This window comes from Cajanus cajan, chromosome 7 (assembly GCF_000230855.2).
Source record: "Cajanus cajan strain Asha chromosome 7, NIPB_CcT2T_4, whole genome shotgun sequence".
Classification (NCBI taxonomy): domain Eukaryota; kingdom Viridiplantae; phylum Streptophyta; class Magnoliopsida; order Fabales; family Fabaceae; genus Cajanus; species Cajanus cajan.
The window spans coordinates 47,808,171-47,824,143 of record NC_138523.1 but is presented as its reverse complement, the minus strand read 5'-3'; the positions used below and the strand labels follow the sequence as shown (position 1 = coordinate 47,824,143).

At 35.3% G+C, this 15,973-nt stretch overlaps 2 protein-coding genes across 5 annotated transcripts; both read left to right on the top strand.

Moving 5' to 3' along the window:
- The first annotated feature begins 6,785 nt into the window (after nt 1-6,785).
- Nucleotides 6,786-8,034, top strand: LOC145950183 (zinc finger BED domain-containing protein DAYSLEEPER-like). The gene is made up of 3 exons (XM_083061246.1): nt 6,786-7,429; nt 7,533-7,854; nt 7,930-8,034. The coding sequence occupies exons 1-3, from the start codon at nt 6,836-6,838 to the stop codon at nt 7,995-7,997; spliced, it is 984 nt and encodes a 327-aa protein (XP_082917372.1). The 5' UTR covers nt 6,786-6,835; the 3' UTR covers nt 7,998-8,034.
- A 3,446-nt stretch (nt 8,035-11,480) lies between these two features.
- Nucleotides 11,481-15,694, top strand: LOC109804725 (ethylene receptor 2). Of its 4 annotated transcripts, none has more exons than XM_020366555.3 (4): nt 11,481-11,888; nt 12,031-12,093; nt 12,600-14,421; nt 14,965-15,694. In XM_020366555.3, the coding sequence occupies exons 3-4, from the start codon at nt 12,685-12,687 to the stop codon at nt 15,505-15,507; spliced, it is 2,280 nt and encodes a 759-aa protein (XP_020222144.1). In that variant the 5' UTR covers nt 11,481-11,888; nt 12,031-12,093; nt 12,600-12,684; the 3' UTR covers nt 15,508-15,694. The 4 variants fall into 4 exon arrangements, with proteins under 4 accessions (XP_020222144.1, XP_020222146.1, XP_020222145.1 ...); XM_020366557.3 differs by having other exon boundaries at nt 12,560-14,421; XM_020366556.3 differs by having other exon boundaries at nt 11,481-12,093.
- The last annotated feature ends 279 nt before the right edge of the window (nt 15,695-15,973 follow it).

Genomic DNA, 15,973 nt, shown 5'->3' with positions numbered 1-15,973 from the left:
AAGGATACCTTCATGGTTATATAACAAGGATTTAGATATTGCTTAACTGAACAGAACATTTCCCAAGGTTAAGTAGTACTCGACCTATTGAACATATTCCTTTGTGGTAAAGCATGGTAGATGTAACAACTCGCCATGGTCTCTACACTTAGTGGAATCGCACTACTACTAGTGAACTAAGAGAAATATTAAGTTGGATAACTCATACATACATGTATAGATAAGAATAAAAATAACTAAGTTTCTTAAATACAAAATAGAACGCCATATATGTACAGTCATCCCAAAAATAATATTCTCTAGTGCCGGTCAAGCACAGACAAATCCGTTACCTAAAATGGTAACTCTAACACGAGGATCAAACTCCCCGTCTCGCAGCGATCACCTCAACTCCAAGCTAGCTCTGACCTACTCTCATACCAAGTATGATCATTGCAGTCCCGCCACATGGAAACAAAAGGGTAAGCTAGAGTTCAAAATCAATCATACAAGTACAGAATAAAATCTATACTACACATCATTCAACCATCAATCATGTTCATAGAGTCACACTATACACTCTATCCAATACTACTCATGCATAAAATACAATCCACCAATCATGAAGTCAAACACCACACTTCATCATATTAATAATCATGAAATAAATGCATCTCATGACAGATATCAATGCATATCAATCATCTAATGCATCGTCACGCATACACCTAGGAGATCTCCCTAACAACAGAACTGTATAAGTGACATTCCATCCTACCGAAACCACCCCAACCGTTTTCACGCCCAATGCGCCCTCTCGGTCACAGCTAAACAGGATATAATCCTCACTCGGGTTTACTCGAATGATGTCACTTACACAAATGGAAGTCCAGATCCACCGTCAGGTATAGCACAGTTGGGTACGGCTTACCACGACATTAGCATGCATAACCAAGTCAATTGTAGAGTTCGCCCACCGACTATCCGCAAGGATCCACGCACCTTCCCGAGTAATTGGTTAAGGGAATAACCCTCGACCTCATACCCCGCTCCAACACTAGCTAAGGACTTAGAGGAGACTCACCCAACCCAGTGGCCTACCTGAGCACCACTCTCATATATGAGTGGCCTATCCAAGCACCACTCTCAAGAGACTCTATGTGAGCTCTTCCAGTTCGAAAATATTTTTTCTCTCCTCGGGTCTTAGGCTAAACTCATGCCATAAGGCATCACATGCAATTATGCATCATATATCATACATGGTCTGCCCACTATCATGATCAACAATCATACACATATCATAAGACATCATATACAATAATGCATCATACATCATACATGGTCTACCCACCATTATGATCAATAATTCTACACATATGAACATATACTCATGTCATATCATATTTAAACATTCATATATATCATCACTATGCATACATATGAATCACACCTCAACATACATCATATATCATACATACATGATCCAAAACTTCAACTTAACATGCATTAGCATCATTTTATTCATAAACGTGTTCACGCCCGGCGCAGCCTGAGCTCGCCCAGCCTAATCCTAACCTGAGAGTCCTAAAACTCATCCACACCCGGCACGTTCAACTCACGCTCGGTGTCCTTGAGACAGAGACTCCTAAGAGTCTTCACGCCTGACGCAACCAAATCATGCCTGTCCCAACATCCAACCCGAGAGCCTTAAGCTCTTCCACGCCTAGCGCGCTCAACCTGCGCCTAGCCTAAACCCAGTCAGAGAGTTTCAAAACTCTCATCCAAACCAACAAATCTAGCCACATGCAAACACAAAACACAATGCATAGACTCTATACAACTCAAAATAAACTTAAATCTCACATGCATCCAACCTATGCATCAAAATCATCAAAATCCTCCTTTTTCTCAAAACCCCAAAAAAATGAGATTTTCTTCAATCCATTTATGGATTCTCAACATTCATGCATCAATTGAGTTTCTAAACTCACATGCAACCTAAACAAAAAATATTCTAGCTTCTCTCACCTGAAGATTGGCTCAAAATAGCCAATAACTGAGAAAAAGTAAAATTCCCTTCCGAAGCTCAACCTGGAACTTCAATCCTCCCAAAGCAAGCTTCCTAATCTGAATTTCAAGAAAATACAAAAGGCATTAGTGATCTAGAGGAGAAAATGAATCATACAGAGAATTTTAGGAGAGAAAGGAGCTCACAGACCTAGAGTCCTTCTCTCTAAAACTTCTCTCTAAAAATTTCACTTTGTCCTCAACCACACAACCCCTATTTATAGAAGTTCCGGAGTGGCCAGAACGGCCTGTTCCGAATCTAGAATGGCTCGTTCTGCACCCCTTTATCACGTATAAAAATCACATGCAGAACGGCCCGTTCTGAAATCAGAACGGCCCGTTCTGGGACTCATCCAGAATGACCCGTTCTCCATCCAGAACGGCCCGTACTCCCTCCAAAATGCCCCGTTTTAGGGTTTGGAACGGCCCGTTCCAGTTTGGGAACGGCCCGTTCTGGGCTACTAAATCACCCATATTGGGCTTTTGGGCCTTTTGAAATAATTACTACGTTACAATACCCCCCAACAAATAGAAATTTTCGTTCCCGAAAATAGGCTTACTTGAAAAGAGGAATGGATACTGTTCCTTGAACTGACTCTCCACTCCTAGGTAGCCTCACCAGTAGCTGCATCCCAAAGAATCTTCACCAAGCTGATGGACTTGCCACGAAGCTTCTTTAACTTGTGATCAACCACAGTTACCGGTCTCTTCTCATAGGTCAAGTTCTCTCTAACTTGCACCTCATCCATCTCTACCACTTAACTCGGGTCTCTAATGTACTTCCTCAACTGTGAAACGTGAAACACATGCTCTCCCTCTTCAAACTCTAGAGGTCTCCTCCTCCTATCAGCTAGGACTTTTGTCGACTTTGGGTAGCCCTCAACCTTTCCTGAATTTATCTCACCATCTCAGTAGTCTAAAGAACTAACTCTGGACTAACCACTACTGACTCACCCTCTTGATACCAACATACTAGAATCCTACACCTCCTTCCATACAAAGCCTCAAAAGGCGCCATGCCAATGCTCGAGTGATAACTGTTGTTGTAGGTAAACTCCACTAATGGTAACACCTCCTTCCAACTACCCAGATGATCCAATACACAAGCTCTCAAGAGATCCTCTAGTGATTAAACTGTTTTCTTCAACTTACCATCTGTTTGTGGATGATAAGCGGAGCTCAACCTCAACCTCGTCCCCAAAGCCTGATGTAGAGTCTGCCAACCTAGAAGTAAACTTTGAATCTCTGTCAGAAATAATACTAGAAGGCACTCCATGCACCGTATTATCTCTCTGATATACAACTATGCAAGCCTCTCCAAGGACCACCTCTTGACAGGAAGAAAGTGCGCACACTTTGTCAACCTACCAACAATCACCCAGATATAGTCACTGTTCTTAGCTGTCCTAGGCAACCCAATCACAAAGTCTTTAGTGACACTATCACACTTCCACCCGAGAATCTCCATCAGCACTAAGCTCAAAACCAGCTGCCCTCTCGGTACCAAGCAATCCCAAAATTCTCAACAATTCTAGATCCTGTAAATGCTTAGTTCCCACCTGTCTCAAGAACTCATTAGTTATGGTGATCATACCACAACTAATGTGATCTTAAACAACCTCCACCTCTAGTATCAAATCTCTGAACTGCTCAATCAACTCCAACTCCCTAATCAGCATAGCCGACATATAAATGGATTTCCTAATCAATACATCTGCTACCACACTCGCCTTCCCAGAATGATACATCTACTGGAAATTGAAGTCCTTTAGGAATTCCATCCACCTCCTCTGCCTCATATTCAACACCTTCTGATCAAACAGGTACTTTAAACTCTTGTGATCATTGAATACACTGAATCTCGCACCATTCAGATAGTGCCTCCACGGCTTCAAGGAAAACACCACAACTGCAAGCTCCAAATCATGAGTAGGATAATTCCTCTCATTAGTCTTATGTTGCCTTGAAACATATGTCACTACTCTCCCTCCCTGCATCAACACACCGCCCAACCCCTGGTGGGAAGTATCACAGAACACTTCAAATTACTCACCAATGTCAGGTAACACCAAAATCGAAGAAGTAGTCAATCACCCCTTCAATTCCTGAAAACTCTGGTGCGCAAAGTGTTTGGTCTTCGTTGTATAAAAGAATTGGCGACATACCTAAACATTTGTGATCGACAAAAATGCCCCTAAACATTAAAATATCTACTAAAAAAAACAAAACTACTAGGGTAATTTCAATTTTCATTTGAAAAGGCAACATTGATGCTGATTTGGAAACCATAACCTCGCTTTAATTTAAGTATTATTATGAGACTTTAGCTTTATTGCATTGGAGTTTTTTGGCTACTTCAAACAGAAGAAATGGAAGCTGAGGCGTTTTACCGCTAGAATAATGCACATGAATAAACTAAATTAAAAAAAATATATATCCATTTTATGCCTGCTTACAATTTTTCTTTTTTCATTATTTTTAACTTTATATTACCAATATCATGGTAAAAAAAAACCGCTCATTTATGATTTAATACTCTTATATTTTGAGAAGCATGTAGAAATGCCTATCTTAATCTCTAGCTTGTTGTACCTTCTCTTGCAGCAACTCTCTTTTCTGGAGCTGTGCCGTCCACCGACCCACAGGCCGTAGCAACAATGGTGGAGATCATGACTTTGTTACGGTGGTCGGAAAGCAATACATGTATCAATTCCAAGCCATGGCCAACCGGTAGTAATAAAAAATGGCAGGATTGTTGCTGGAAACACTCCAGATAGATAGGAGTTTTGATATGGGTAATGACATGTTCCACCACAACATCATCAGTTGGATTGGAGTGGAAATACAAGAGAAATAAAAATTTAAGGAAAAATAATAGAGAAAAACAAGTGATAATATGATGAATAATAGGATAAAAAACCACGGTCTTAAATCCATTTTAATTATCTAATAGTTTTGCAATTTTTTAATTTTAGTTTTCTAATCTTTAAAATTAAATAATATTAAGGCACCATTAGCATGTCATTTAAAATTAAACTGAAAATGTTGATATATTTGTAAATGATATTAGTTAGTAGTTACTTAGTCATACTAGTTTTTGATGAATTGAACAACATTACTTATATATAGTTCCGATATGAAGAACCTCTACTAGAGAAATGTAGGTTCAGTCTAAGTCTAAAATAATTCAAGTGTAACTCACCACCTCTTAATCCTTGAATATATATATATATATATATATTTGTGTTTAGGTTATCAAAATCTTATATTTTCTAAAGATGATTTTCAAAAATCTCTTTATGATCATATTTAACCTTAATCACGGTAAATATTTAAAATTTATAAGGTTAAATTATTGGACCTTTGTTTTGACCAAGTCAATAAATAATTAACAAGATAGTCTCTGCATGTGATTGATTGAGATAATTTATTATAGGACAAAATTTAAATATAGTTCTTTAAGTATATTACTTTTATTTTTCAATCAATAAATATATATTAATTAAGTCCACATTAAATGTGAATGCATATTATTGAAGTAAAATTTCAATTTTAACCAATTTTACATTAAAGAAATATACTTAAAATTTGTTATTTGTTTAGCCAGTTTTGGATTCCAAAAGTACAATATATTATTTTTTAATTAAAATTTAGAATACATTAAAATAATTTAAATTTTAATTATTATTATCATTTTTTTTACATGACTAACTAATTACAGGTGGTATCATTCATGACACTTGTCAATATTTTTAATTTTAAAAATTAAAGGAAAAAATTTAAAAGGATTTTTTTTAAGAATTGAAATTGCACATTTGCAAAATATAGGATCAAATTTGGTCTTGAACCAAAATAGAGAAATAAACAAAGATAAAATGAATTGAAAATAAAATAAAAAAGAAAGTTAAAGAGTAATTGGTGTTATACGAGATAGATATTTGTTAGTAAAATTCAGGATAACATATATATAGGTGAGTAGAGCTGTCAAAATGGGTCGTGGCCTGTGGGCCAACTCGGCCCACCTTGAAAACGGGCCGGGCCGGGCCAAAATAAATAACAGTTTTATAGTAAGTGGGTAAATTTAAACCTGGCCCACTTTTACCCGGCCCACTTGGGCTAAACCCGTGGTGGGCCGGGCAGCCCACCAGTCCACTTTTTTTTTTATTGCAACAACCAATCCAAATAGGAACAGTCCGAACAGAGAGCATAAAGTGTAAAACAAAACCAGGCAAAATTGAAAACCCTATTCTAGCAAGGAAACGGGACCACGCCACGCCGCACTTCACTGCTTCAGCTTCGGCTTCACGAAGGCTCTGCTTCACTGCTTCATCTTGACGAAGGTTTCGGTTCACGAAGGTGTCCCTTTGCAGGTGGCTTCAACTTAACGAAGGTGCCCCTCTACACTGACTCTGACTCTGTTGCTAAATTTGGTGTTTCATTTTTTTTTTCTCACTTTGTAATTTGGGGTTTAGGTTAGATTCCTCTCCTCTCATTTGAGGCAGTGTGATTAAGATTTGAGAAACCGCGATTAAGTAGGTGGCTTAAGTGATTGTTAGTTATGTACGTAACTACGTATGGTGTGATTCTGAAATAAAGAGGGATATTTTGAGATGTAGTGCACATATACTAAACCTCATTGTTCAAGAGGGTTTGGGGGTGGCTAGTGGTGCTTTGAAAAAAATTAGAGAGAGTATAAAATATGTAAGAGGATCGGAAGCTAGAAAGATTGCTTTTAAAGAATGTGTGCTTCAAGTGAGGGGTATTGATACTAAGGTGAGTTTGAGAATGGATGTGCCCACTAGATGGAATTCCACTTATGTTATGCTTGATAATGCAATTAAATACAAAACGTGCATTTGGTTGTTTGGTTATTCGAGATAGGAATTATGTTCATTGCCCATCAGATGATGAGTGGAATAGGGATGCAAGAATGTGCGAGTTCTTGAAGCCTTTTTTTGTCATGAAAAATTTGATATCAGGCTCCACTTATCCAACATCTAATCGGTACTTTATGCAAGTTTGGAAAATTGAAAAATTGTTGCGTGAATTTGTTATGTGTGAAGATCTAGTGATTAAAGAGATGGCTTCAAAAATGATGACTAAGTTTTCAAAGTATTGGCATGATTATTGTGAGATTCTTGTCATTGGTGCTATTCTTGACCCACGAATGAAGTTTGGAGCTATTCAGTTTGCTTATAGAAAAATTGAGCCTTCAACTTCTGAAGAGAAAATTAGTGCTTTAAGAAAGAAAATTTATGAACTATTTGAAGAGTATGAGAAAGTAAAATCAAATGAGTCAAATGCTTCAACTTCTAATGTGTCTCTTCTTCCACCACAACCAATTTCATATACAGATGATGAGCAAGTACTTGATACCTTTGATGTAAGTTAATAATTTTTTTAAGTACTTTATTTAATTTCATTTTTATTTAGTAATTATCATTGAATAATGAATATTGAATTTATTTTTCTTTGTAATGTCTTAGGAATATGTTGATTATTTGAGCCAAAATGCTACTGCTAATGGAAAATCTGAATTGGATCTATATTTGGAGGAAGGAAATCTTGATCCAAAGTTTCATGAAAAGTTAGATGTGTTAGCTTATTGGGGGGATCGTCATGATCGTTATCCAAACCTTTCTCGGATGGCTTGTGATGTGCTGAGTATTCCAATCACTACAGTTGCTAGTGAATCTGCTTTTAGTCTTGGGTCTCGAGTGCTAACTAAGTATCGCTCTACCATTCTTCCTGAAAATGTAGAGTTACTCATTCTAACTCAAAATTGGTTACATGGTTTTGAAGAATTAGGTAATTTTTATAATGAAAATTTTCTTATTTATTTTTACAATAGCTCATCCTAACACTTTTTTTTCCTATTTGTAGATGGAGATAAAATGGATGTGCAAAGAGAAGAAATTGTTATTGACATTTCCGTGCAGGACTCTAATTAAGTTTATTTTGCAAGACTTTCATATGATAAAATATTGAAACTTTTTATTTTGAAGTTTGGAGTTTGATTATGGTTTGTAGTTAATTTTGTATGATGAGACATTGAAACTTTTTATTTTGGAGTTGGACTTTGATTATGATTTGTAGTTAATTTTGTATGATGGAACATTGATATTTTTTATTTTGGACTTTTAGCCTGGTTTGTATTTAATTTTATATGATGAGTTATGACTTATGACTATTAATAATGTTAATTTTATAACTATTATGTTATTTGAAATTTTAAATTTTGTTTGTATTTTTTTTTTAATTTTTTGGTGGGTTGGTGGGCTGGCCTATTTGACCCACCAACCCGTGGTGGGCCGGGCCGGGCCATAAAAATTCTGACAAAATAAAAAGTGGGCCAGGTTGGGTTGGCCCGTTTTTAAGGTGAGCCAAAGTAGGCCAACCCACATAGACCGGGCTGGCCCGTTTTGACAGCTCTAGGTGAGATGTAAAATGTTGATTGCGTTGCCGGTATGGACTTTTAGAAAAATATATTAAGTGTCATTTGTGCATCACAATCACAAATATACAAAATTTTATGATAATAGAAGAAATAGGAAGAAAAATAAATGAAAATGTTTTTTTTTTCTTATTCAAGTGTCATTTGTACATTACAATGTCTTCTTATGGGTTTATTCTTACGGATCATTAAATCGCATGTATTACAGCCATTAAAATAAAATACAAGTTATATAAAATATTAATAAAAATATAACTAACGGTATATGATTTAAACCGTACATCTTACATTAATAAATTGTTGATTTGAATAGTATTAGTCTCTTTAATAATGTACCAAAAAAAAAGTCTCTTTAAGTAAATTTTGAATTCAAATTTTTTGGATCAAAAAATCTAGTTGAAATGAAAATTTTCACTAAATATTCTCTTCCATCAACATGATTAAAAAAAAAAAAAAAACCTGCACACCCTGCAATTATATTTCCAACTGTTGGGGATCCGTATCCTTTCTGCAAGAATTTCCTATATACTTAAAAGCATAGGTTTAAAACTTAGACCGATCATCGAACCGGTTAAGGTACTAGGTCAGTGGGTTAAAAGTTGAACTGGTGGATCATTAATTGAATCGCATGACTCGATTTTTATTTATTTTTATTAAAAAAATATTTATATTAAATATATTTTATACTTATAAATTTTAATAAATTCATATCTTATTTTAAATTTCAATTTTTTTATCTTATTTAAAATTATTTTTATTTTTATTTTGTAAAAAAATACATAAAAAATTACATGTTAAACTGTATATTAATACAAATTAAAAATAGACTTAAATATATTTTTAGTCCCTCAAATTTAAGGTAAATTTGTTTTTGGTCCCCTCAAATTTAAAATTATTATTTTTAGTCCCTATAATTTTAAAAATATTATTTTAGTTTTTATATTCAAATTTTGTTAAAAAATTTATCAAATATTATTGCATAAAATCTACCTACTAGTGTTCCTATTAGTAAAAATATCACAATAAATCCAATTGATATTGTTTAACCATCTTAATTTTTCACTTTCAAATATATTGGTGATCTAAGAGACTAAAATAATATTTTTTTAAATTTCAGGGACTAAGAACAACGGTTTCAAATTTGAGGGACCAAAAACAAATTATTTTAAATTTAAAGGACTAAAAACATATTTAAGCCTTAAAAATATAAATAATATGTACATATATAATATGCTTGCAATTGATATCACAAAATAATATATATAATATCTACATAGATATTATATTATTAAATATATAATTTAAAATTAATAATATACTATAAAAATTATTAAAGTTGTATATATTACAAACAAATACATTAGAACAAGTAGTCATTGTTATATTTAATAAGACTATTTGCTCTTCTATTAAGAAATTCAATTTTCATTATTATTTTTGTGGTTTATAGTCCCTTAAAAATAAAAATAAAAAATAAGAAAAAAAAGTGGTTGAACCGGTTTGACCCACCGGTTCACCGGTTGAACCAAAAAATTGACCGGTTCAATCCGGTTTAAAACGGGTTTAAAACGGGTCGACTGCATAACTGATCCAACTTAAGATTCGAACGGACTGAACCACCGATTCCCGGTCCAACCAGGCGGTTCAATCCGAGTCTTAAAAGTAGTGAAAAACATTATTCTTAAATATATCCAAACTTTCATTAAAACTTTCCAATGAAAATGGTACGTTTGACTTAGCAATGAAAGTTGTGATAATATATATAACGTTTTAGTTTTTTTTTTCTTTATAATTTGTTTTATTGATAGAAAATTACTTGATATACCACAAATAAAATTGGATGCGGTCAACTATGTCCGTATTTTCATTCACAAGAATGTTAACAACACATTTTAGAATATATTTCTTTTAACATACTATTTTTTTATATTAAATTTATTAAAAATTACATTATGAAATAAAAATTTATTAAATAAAATGTAAGACTTAGTAAATTATGTAATTTTTAATAAATTTTGACCAATAAAAAATATGTTATTCCCTTTTTAGTAGGTAAGATTTTCTTATTTTTACATTTTATTATATAATATTTTGATAATGATAGATGATACTACAATTTATTATTAGATATTTTTATATTACATTATTTATTTTGTTTTGATCATTATATTATTTAAAATATTTATTTTATTATTTGAATAAGATTATAAGTTTATTTTATTTGTATTATTTTTGATATATTTATATTATACTGTTAAACATAGTCATCATCCTTATATTATATGTGGAAATCTTAAATTTTTGTTGTCTGTCCAATTATTTTCTTCCATGCAATGAGTGTGTTGTAAGAAGTTATGTTGGATTTATATTGTTATTGTAATTTGTTAGTGATAATTTAATTAAAATCCTGCAGTTACTGCAGATGTTGGTTGATTTGAGAAAATAATTTCTTTGGTGGGTGATTGTGATTTGGCATAAGTAATAAGTTTGGAACAGAAAAAGAGTGGAAGTTGAATCAAACATTAGTGGCATGTCTTATTCGTACACATACTACATATTTTGGAGCGTGTCTAAGGCATGTAGTATATTTTCGCAGTGTTTTATAAAATGGGAAAACACAAAAACTTGGTCTTATTTTATCGAGGCATGCGGATAATTCTGTGTGCGCTTGTGAATTAAGAAGGTGACCCAGGTTTGCACTACGGAAGAGGCACGTGGCAGCTAATTCCAAACAGGAATACAAATTACTAGTGTGAGAGGGAAACAAGTCGTGCTTCTGACACAAGAAGATCGAACATTGAATGGGGGAATTCATAGGAAAAAAAAGCACATTATTTTATTAATTTAATAAAATAGAGAGAAACTGAAAAGGAAAGAGGGTGAAAAATAAAACAAATCTTTTTTGGTGTGACGAGGACGTTTTGGTTCGTAAGAGCGTCCAAGTTCTCTTCATGTAAGAATGTGGGGTCCCCTTCTCTCTCCTCTTCTAAATCCAACTCACCCCTTTCTCTTCTCCCACGAAACAACGGCGCTTTCTCTCTCTCTACATGGTTTGTGGTTTAGCATTGGAAAATAGACAAAGGGTATTGCTCAAAAGGTTAAGATTCTCTGCATAGAGCCTCAACACAACAACACTTCATTTTTTTCTTCACCCTGCTTCTGCTGTGGCCTGGAGACTGCGGTTTTTTTTTTTTTTTTCCTTCTTCTTGCTTTTGCTTTGCTTTGGTTTGTTATGAGCACTGGTCTTCAGGAGGGGCCTTTTTCTCAAAAGGGTCGTTCGCACCCAGCACCTTGTGCTACAGTGGAGATGTTTTTTATTTAACTTATATGTTGGGATTTGGTGGCTCCTTCAAGTGGGTTCCTTTATTTGGTCTTCCCAATGGTGGAGGTGGGTGCACTTGTTCATTCAACGTGTATAAAGTGATTAACTTTGGTGGTGGAGCGTTTTGATTTGATGCTGAACATAGTACAGGAGATTTGGTTAATGTGTTATTAGCGGGGCATCTTTAACAAGGCTTTGCTGTTTCCAGGGTAAGGTTAAGATCTGATGAAGGTGGAAATTCTGATTGCATTTAGGGGCTGTAATTCTTCAGGTACTGTTACTTATTTCTTAGGACTGCATTACTGGGCTTTCGGTTTCTTTTTCTTTTTTCTTTGTTTATTTTTGTGGGGGAGAAGGTGTTGGTTTGAAGGAGTTTGAACCTGTTGGACTTTGGTTTTTTAATAATATTTTTTTGGCTTTGCCTTCCCCCAGGTTTATAGCATAGCTTGGGCTTTCCTGATTCTTTTATTCCCGTTTATTTTACCCTTTTATTTAATATTTGGGTTTTCTTTTTGATGGAAATGTCCTCTTCACCGGCTGGCACTGTATTATTCACTGAATCATACCACTCCGTTAACAGGGGTATGCGGAATGAAAGAAGGTTAAAATTGAAATTACAAGAGGGAAATATTTCAGATCCTTTAATTTAGGAAAGGAAATATAGTTTTTTTTTTTATTATATATTTTATAATCTTTCTTTGATTTGGATCTCATGTTTTTCTTTTTCTTTGGTTTAGATCTTGTTGAGTTTTCAATTTTTTGTTCAACTGTTGATAGGGCAAGACAGTTGAGAGGGAGGAGGTTGGCCTATTAATTTATATCCTTAGATGGATTGAGGAAGCAGCTACACATTATTGGATCAATGTTAAAAGCAGTGGCTTCTGGGTTGTTGATTGCCTCCATCTTCACATGTGTATCTGCAACAGATAATGGATTTCCTAGATGTAACTGTGATGATGAGGCCAGCTTGTGGACTATTGAGAGCATTCTCGAGTGTCAAAGAATTGGAGATTTCTTGATTGCTGTGGCCTACTTCTCCATCCCTATTGAGCTGCTTTATTTCATTAGTTGCTCAAACGTCCCATTCAAATGGGTCCTTATCCAGTTCATTGCTTTCATTGTACTATGTGGATTGACACATTTGCTGAATGGGTGGACCTATGGCCCTCATACTTTCCAACTTATGGTGGCGCTTACTGTCGCTAAAATTCTCACTGCATTGGTGTCATGTGCCACTGCCATAACCCTCATCACTCTGATTCCTTTGCTTCTCAAAGTGAAGGTCAGGGAGTTCATGTTGAAGAAAAAGACATGGGATCTTGGACGCGAGGTTGATAATATTATGAGACAAAGGGAGGCTGCAATGCATGTAAGAATGCTTACTCAGGAGATACGCAAGTCACTTGATAGACATACGGTTCTGTACACCACATTGGTGGAGCTGTCTAAAACGCTTGGCTTGCAAAATTGTGCTGTGTGGATGCCTAATGTTGATAAAACTGAGATGAACCTCACCCATGAATTGAATGGGAGGAATTTTAATTTGTCTATACCCATTAGTGATCCAGATGTTGTGAGAATTAAGGGAAGCGATGGTGTGAATATACTAAGCTCCGACTCAGCACTTGCGGTTGGGAGTAGTGGAGTTTCTGGAGAGCCAGGACCGGTTGCAGCAATCCGAATGCCAATGCTACGGGTTTGTAATTTCAAAGGAGGAACACCTGAGCTAAGACAGACTTGTTATGCAATATTGGTCCTAATTCTTCCTGCTGGAGAGACTAGATCTTGGAGCAATCAGGAGCTGGAGATAATTAAGGTGGTTGCTGATCAGGTAGCAGTGGCTCTATCTCATGCTGCAATTCTTGAAGAGTCCCAACTTATGAGAGAGAAGTTGGAGGAGCAAAATCGAGCTTTGCAATTGGCGAGAAAGAATGCTTTGATGGCAAGCCAGGCAAGAAATGCATTTCAGAAAGTCATGAGTGATGGAATGAGGAGGCCAATGCACTCAATTTTGGGATTGCTTTCAATGATACAAGATGATAATTTAAAGAATGAACAAAAACTTATTGTGGATGCAATGCTAAGAACCAGCAACGTCCTATCAAACTTGATAAATGATGCCATGGACAACTCTGCAAAGGACGACGGAAGATTTCCTTTGGAGATAAGGTCTTTTGGGTTACATTCCTTGCTGAAGGAAGCGGCTTGCCTTTCCAAGTGCATGTGTGTTTATAGGGGCTTTGGTTTTATGGTTGAGGTTGAGAAGTCTTTGCCTGACAATGTTATGGGTGATGAGAGGAGGGTTTTTCAGGTGATTTTACATATGGTTGGGAACCTACTGGAACACAACCATGGGGGAGGGATCCTTGTATTTCGGGTTTTTGCTGAAACTGGAAGTCAAGGAAGGAGTGACAAAGGGTGGACAACCTGGAGACCAAGCTCATCTAGTGGTGATGTAAATATTAGATTTGAGATAGGGATCAACAGTAGTGATTCTGAAGTTGGAAGCTCAGTTTCTTCAGGACTTGGTGGTAGGAAATATAACAGTGATAGGGTTGCGGGCAGATTGAGCTTCAGCATTTGCAAGAAGGTAGTCCAGGTGAGTTTCGTAAAGTCTATCATATGTATGCATGGATGTGGTAAATGCATTAAGACACTGATTTACATTGAGTCATTAGCTATATAAGTAGAGTATCTTGCAGACTTTGGTGGAAGGCTCTTTAAGCAGTCCTTCATCATCCAAAGCTAAATTTTCCTTTTGCTGGCCTTTAGATGATTCATCAGGATGGTTGTTTACCCATGTTATTCATAGCTAGGTGTGACAAAAACAACTGAATTTGTCTATTTTGTTTGGAATTTTCATTTTTTATCTGCTCTCTTCCTTAAAATGTTTTAGGCAAACTCTGGGAGATTGAAGGCAATGCATGTTGAGATTATTAACTAGCACATACAATAGTTTAACTGTAGTTTTCTTCTAGATGTCCTTGATTAGTTAAAATTCATTATATGAATTAGGGTGTAGTTTTCTACTTTCTTTAGGACCTGATATTTAAGTTAATGTTATTTTATTTAGCAATGATTGTAGTCTGTAAATTATTTTTCCTTTTTGGTACTAAATTTCTGTCTATTATGTTATTTGCAGTTGATGCAGGGGAACATATGGTTGGTTCCTTGCACTCATGGTTATCCTCAAAGCATGACACTTCTTCTGCGGTTTCAACTACGACCATCCATTACCATTGCCATCTCTGAACCTGGAGAATCTTCTGAGCGTACAAATTCCAATTCAATGCTGAGTGGTCGGCAAGTTCTTTTAGTGGACAATGATGATGTAAATAGAGCAGTGACCCAAAGATTGCTTCAGAAACTAGGCTGTGTTGTAACTGCAGTTTCTTCAGCATTTGAATGCCTTACTGTGATTGGACCTGCTGGATCTTCTGTTGAAGTCATTCTTTTAGATCTTCACATGCCTGATTTAGATGGCTTTGAAGTTGCCACAAGGATTCGAAAGTTTAGAAGTGCAAACCGGCCTATTATTGTTGCCTTGACTGCAAGTGCAGGAGAAGATTTGTGGGACAGATGCATGCAAGTTGGTATCAATGGAGTTATCCGCAAACCAGTTTTGTTGCAAGGAATTGCTAGTGAACTCAGAAGAATCCTGATGCAGGGAAATAATGTCCTGTGAGAATAGAGGGTGCAAGTTGTAACACTTCAGCATCAAGTATTTAAGTTATTTTAAGTCACATTCTTGGTAGAATTAGAACACAGCACTCTTTGGCTCCCACTTGCTAGCAATTTTCAGCTTTAGAGATGTTATTATACACACGATTTTCATAAGAAAAAAAATGGTATACAGATTAGTTCCTTTTCAATGTTATTTCCATGCATGTGGCTTCCCACATATCCATACAATCTAAAGAATGAAAAAAATAAAATCTAAGAATACAAGATATAATTCTAGGATGTTTTGGAATTCATTTTTAAGAGAAGTATTCTTTTTTAAAAGAGCATTCGAATCGTATATTTGTTTGTGAAAATAGGCCTGTAAGTTAATATCATCTATTATCAGTTTTTATTTTAGAATTTTGAATGAAACAAATAGACTTTCAAATAGCTTGTTAATGCACACCAGCCACTTTTATTCCTTAACG

What these genes read in the sequence shown, in the direction of transcription:
- LOC145950183 (XM_083061246.1), top strand. Translation starts at nt 6,836, where the DNA reads ATGTGCCCACTAGATGGAATTCCACTTATGTTATGCTTGATAATGCAA. An exon ending in AAGTACTTGATACCTTTGAT is followed by an intron (nt 7,430 to 7,532) that starts GTAAGTTAATAA and finishes GTAATGTCTTAG; the next exon opens with GAATATGTTGATTATTTGAG. An exon ending in ACATGGTTTTGAAGAATTAG is followed by an intron (nt 7,855 to 7,929) that starts GTAATTTTTATA and finishes TCCTATTTGTAG; the next exon opens with ATGGAGATAAAATGGATGTG.
- LOC109804725 (XM_020366555.3), top strand. Translation starts at nt 12,685, where the DNA reads ATGTTAAAAGCAGTGGCTTCTGGGTTGTTGATTGCCTCCATCTTCACA. An exon ending in TTTGCAAGAAGGTAGTCCAG is followed by an intron (nt 14,422 to 14,964) that starts GTGAGTTTCGTA and finishes TGTTATTTGCAG; the next exon opens with TTGATGCAGGGGAACATATG.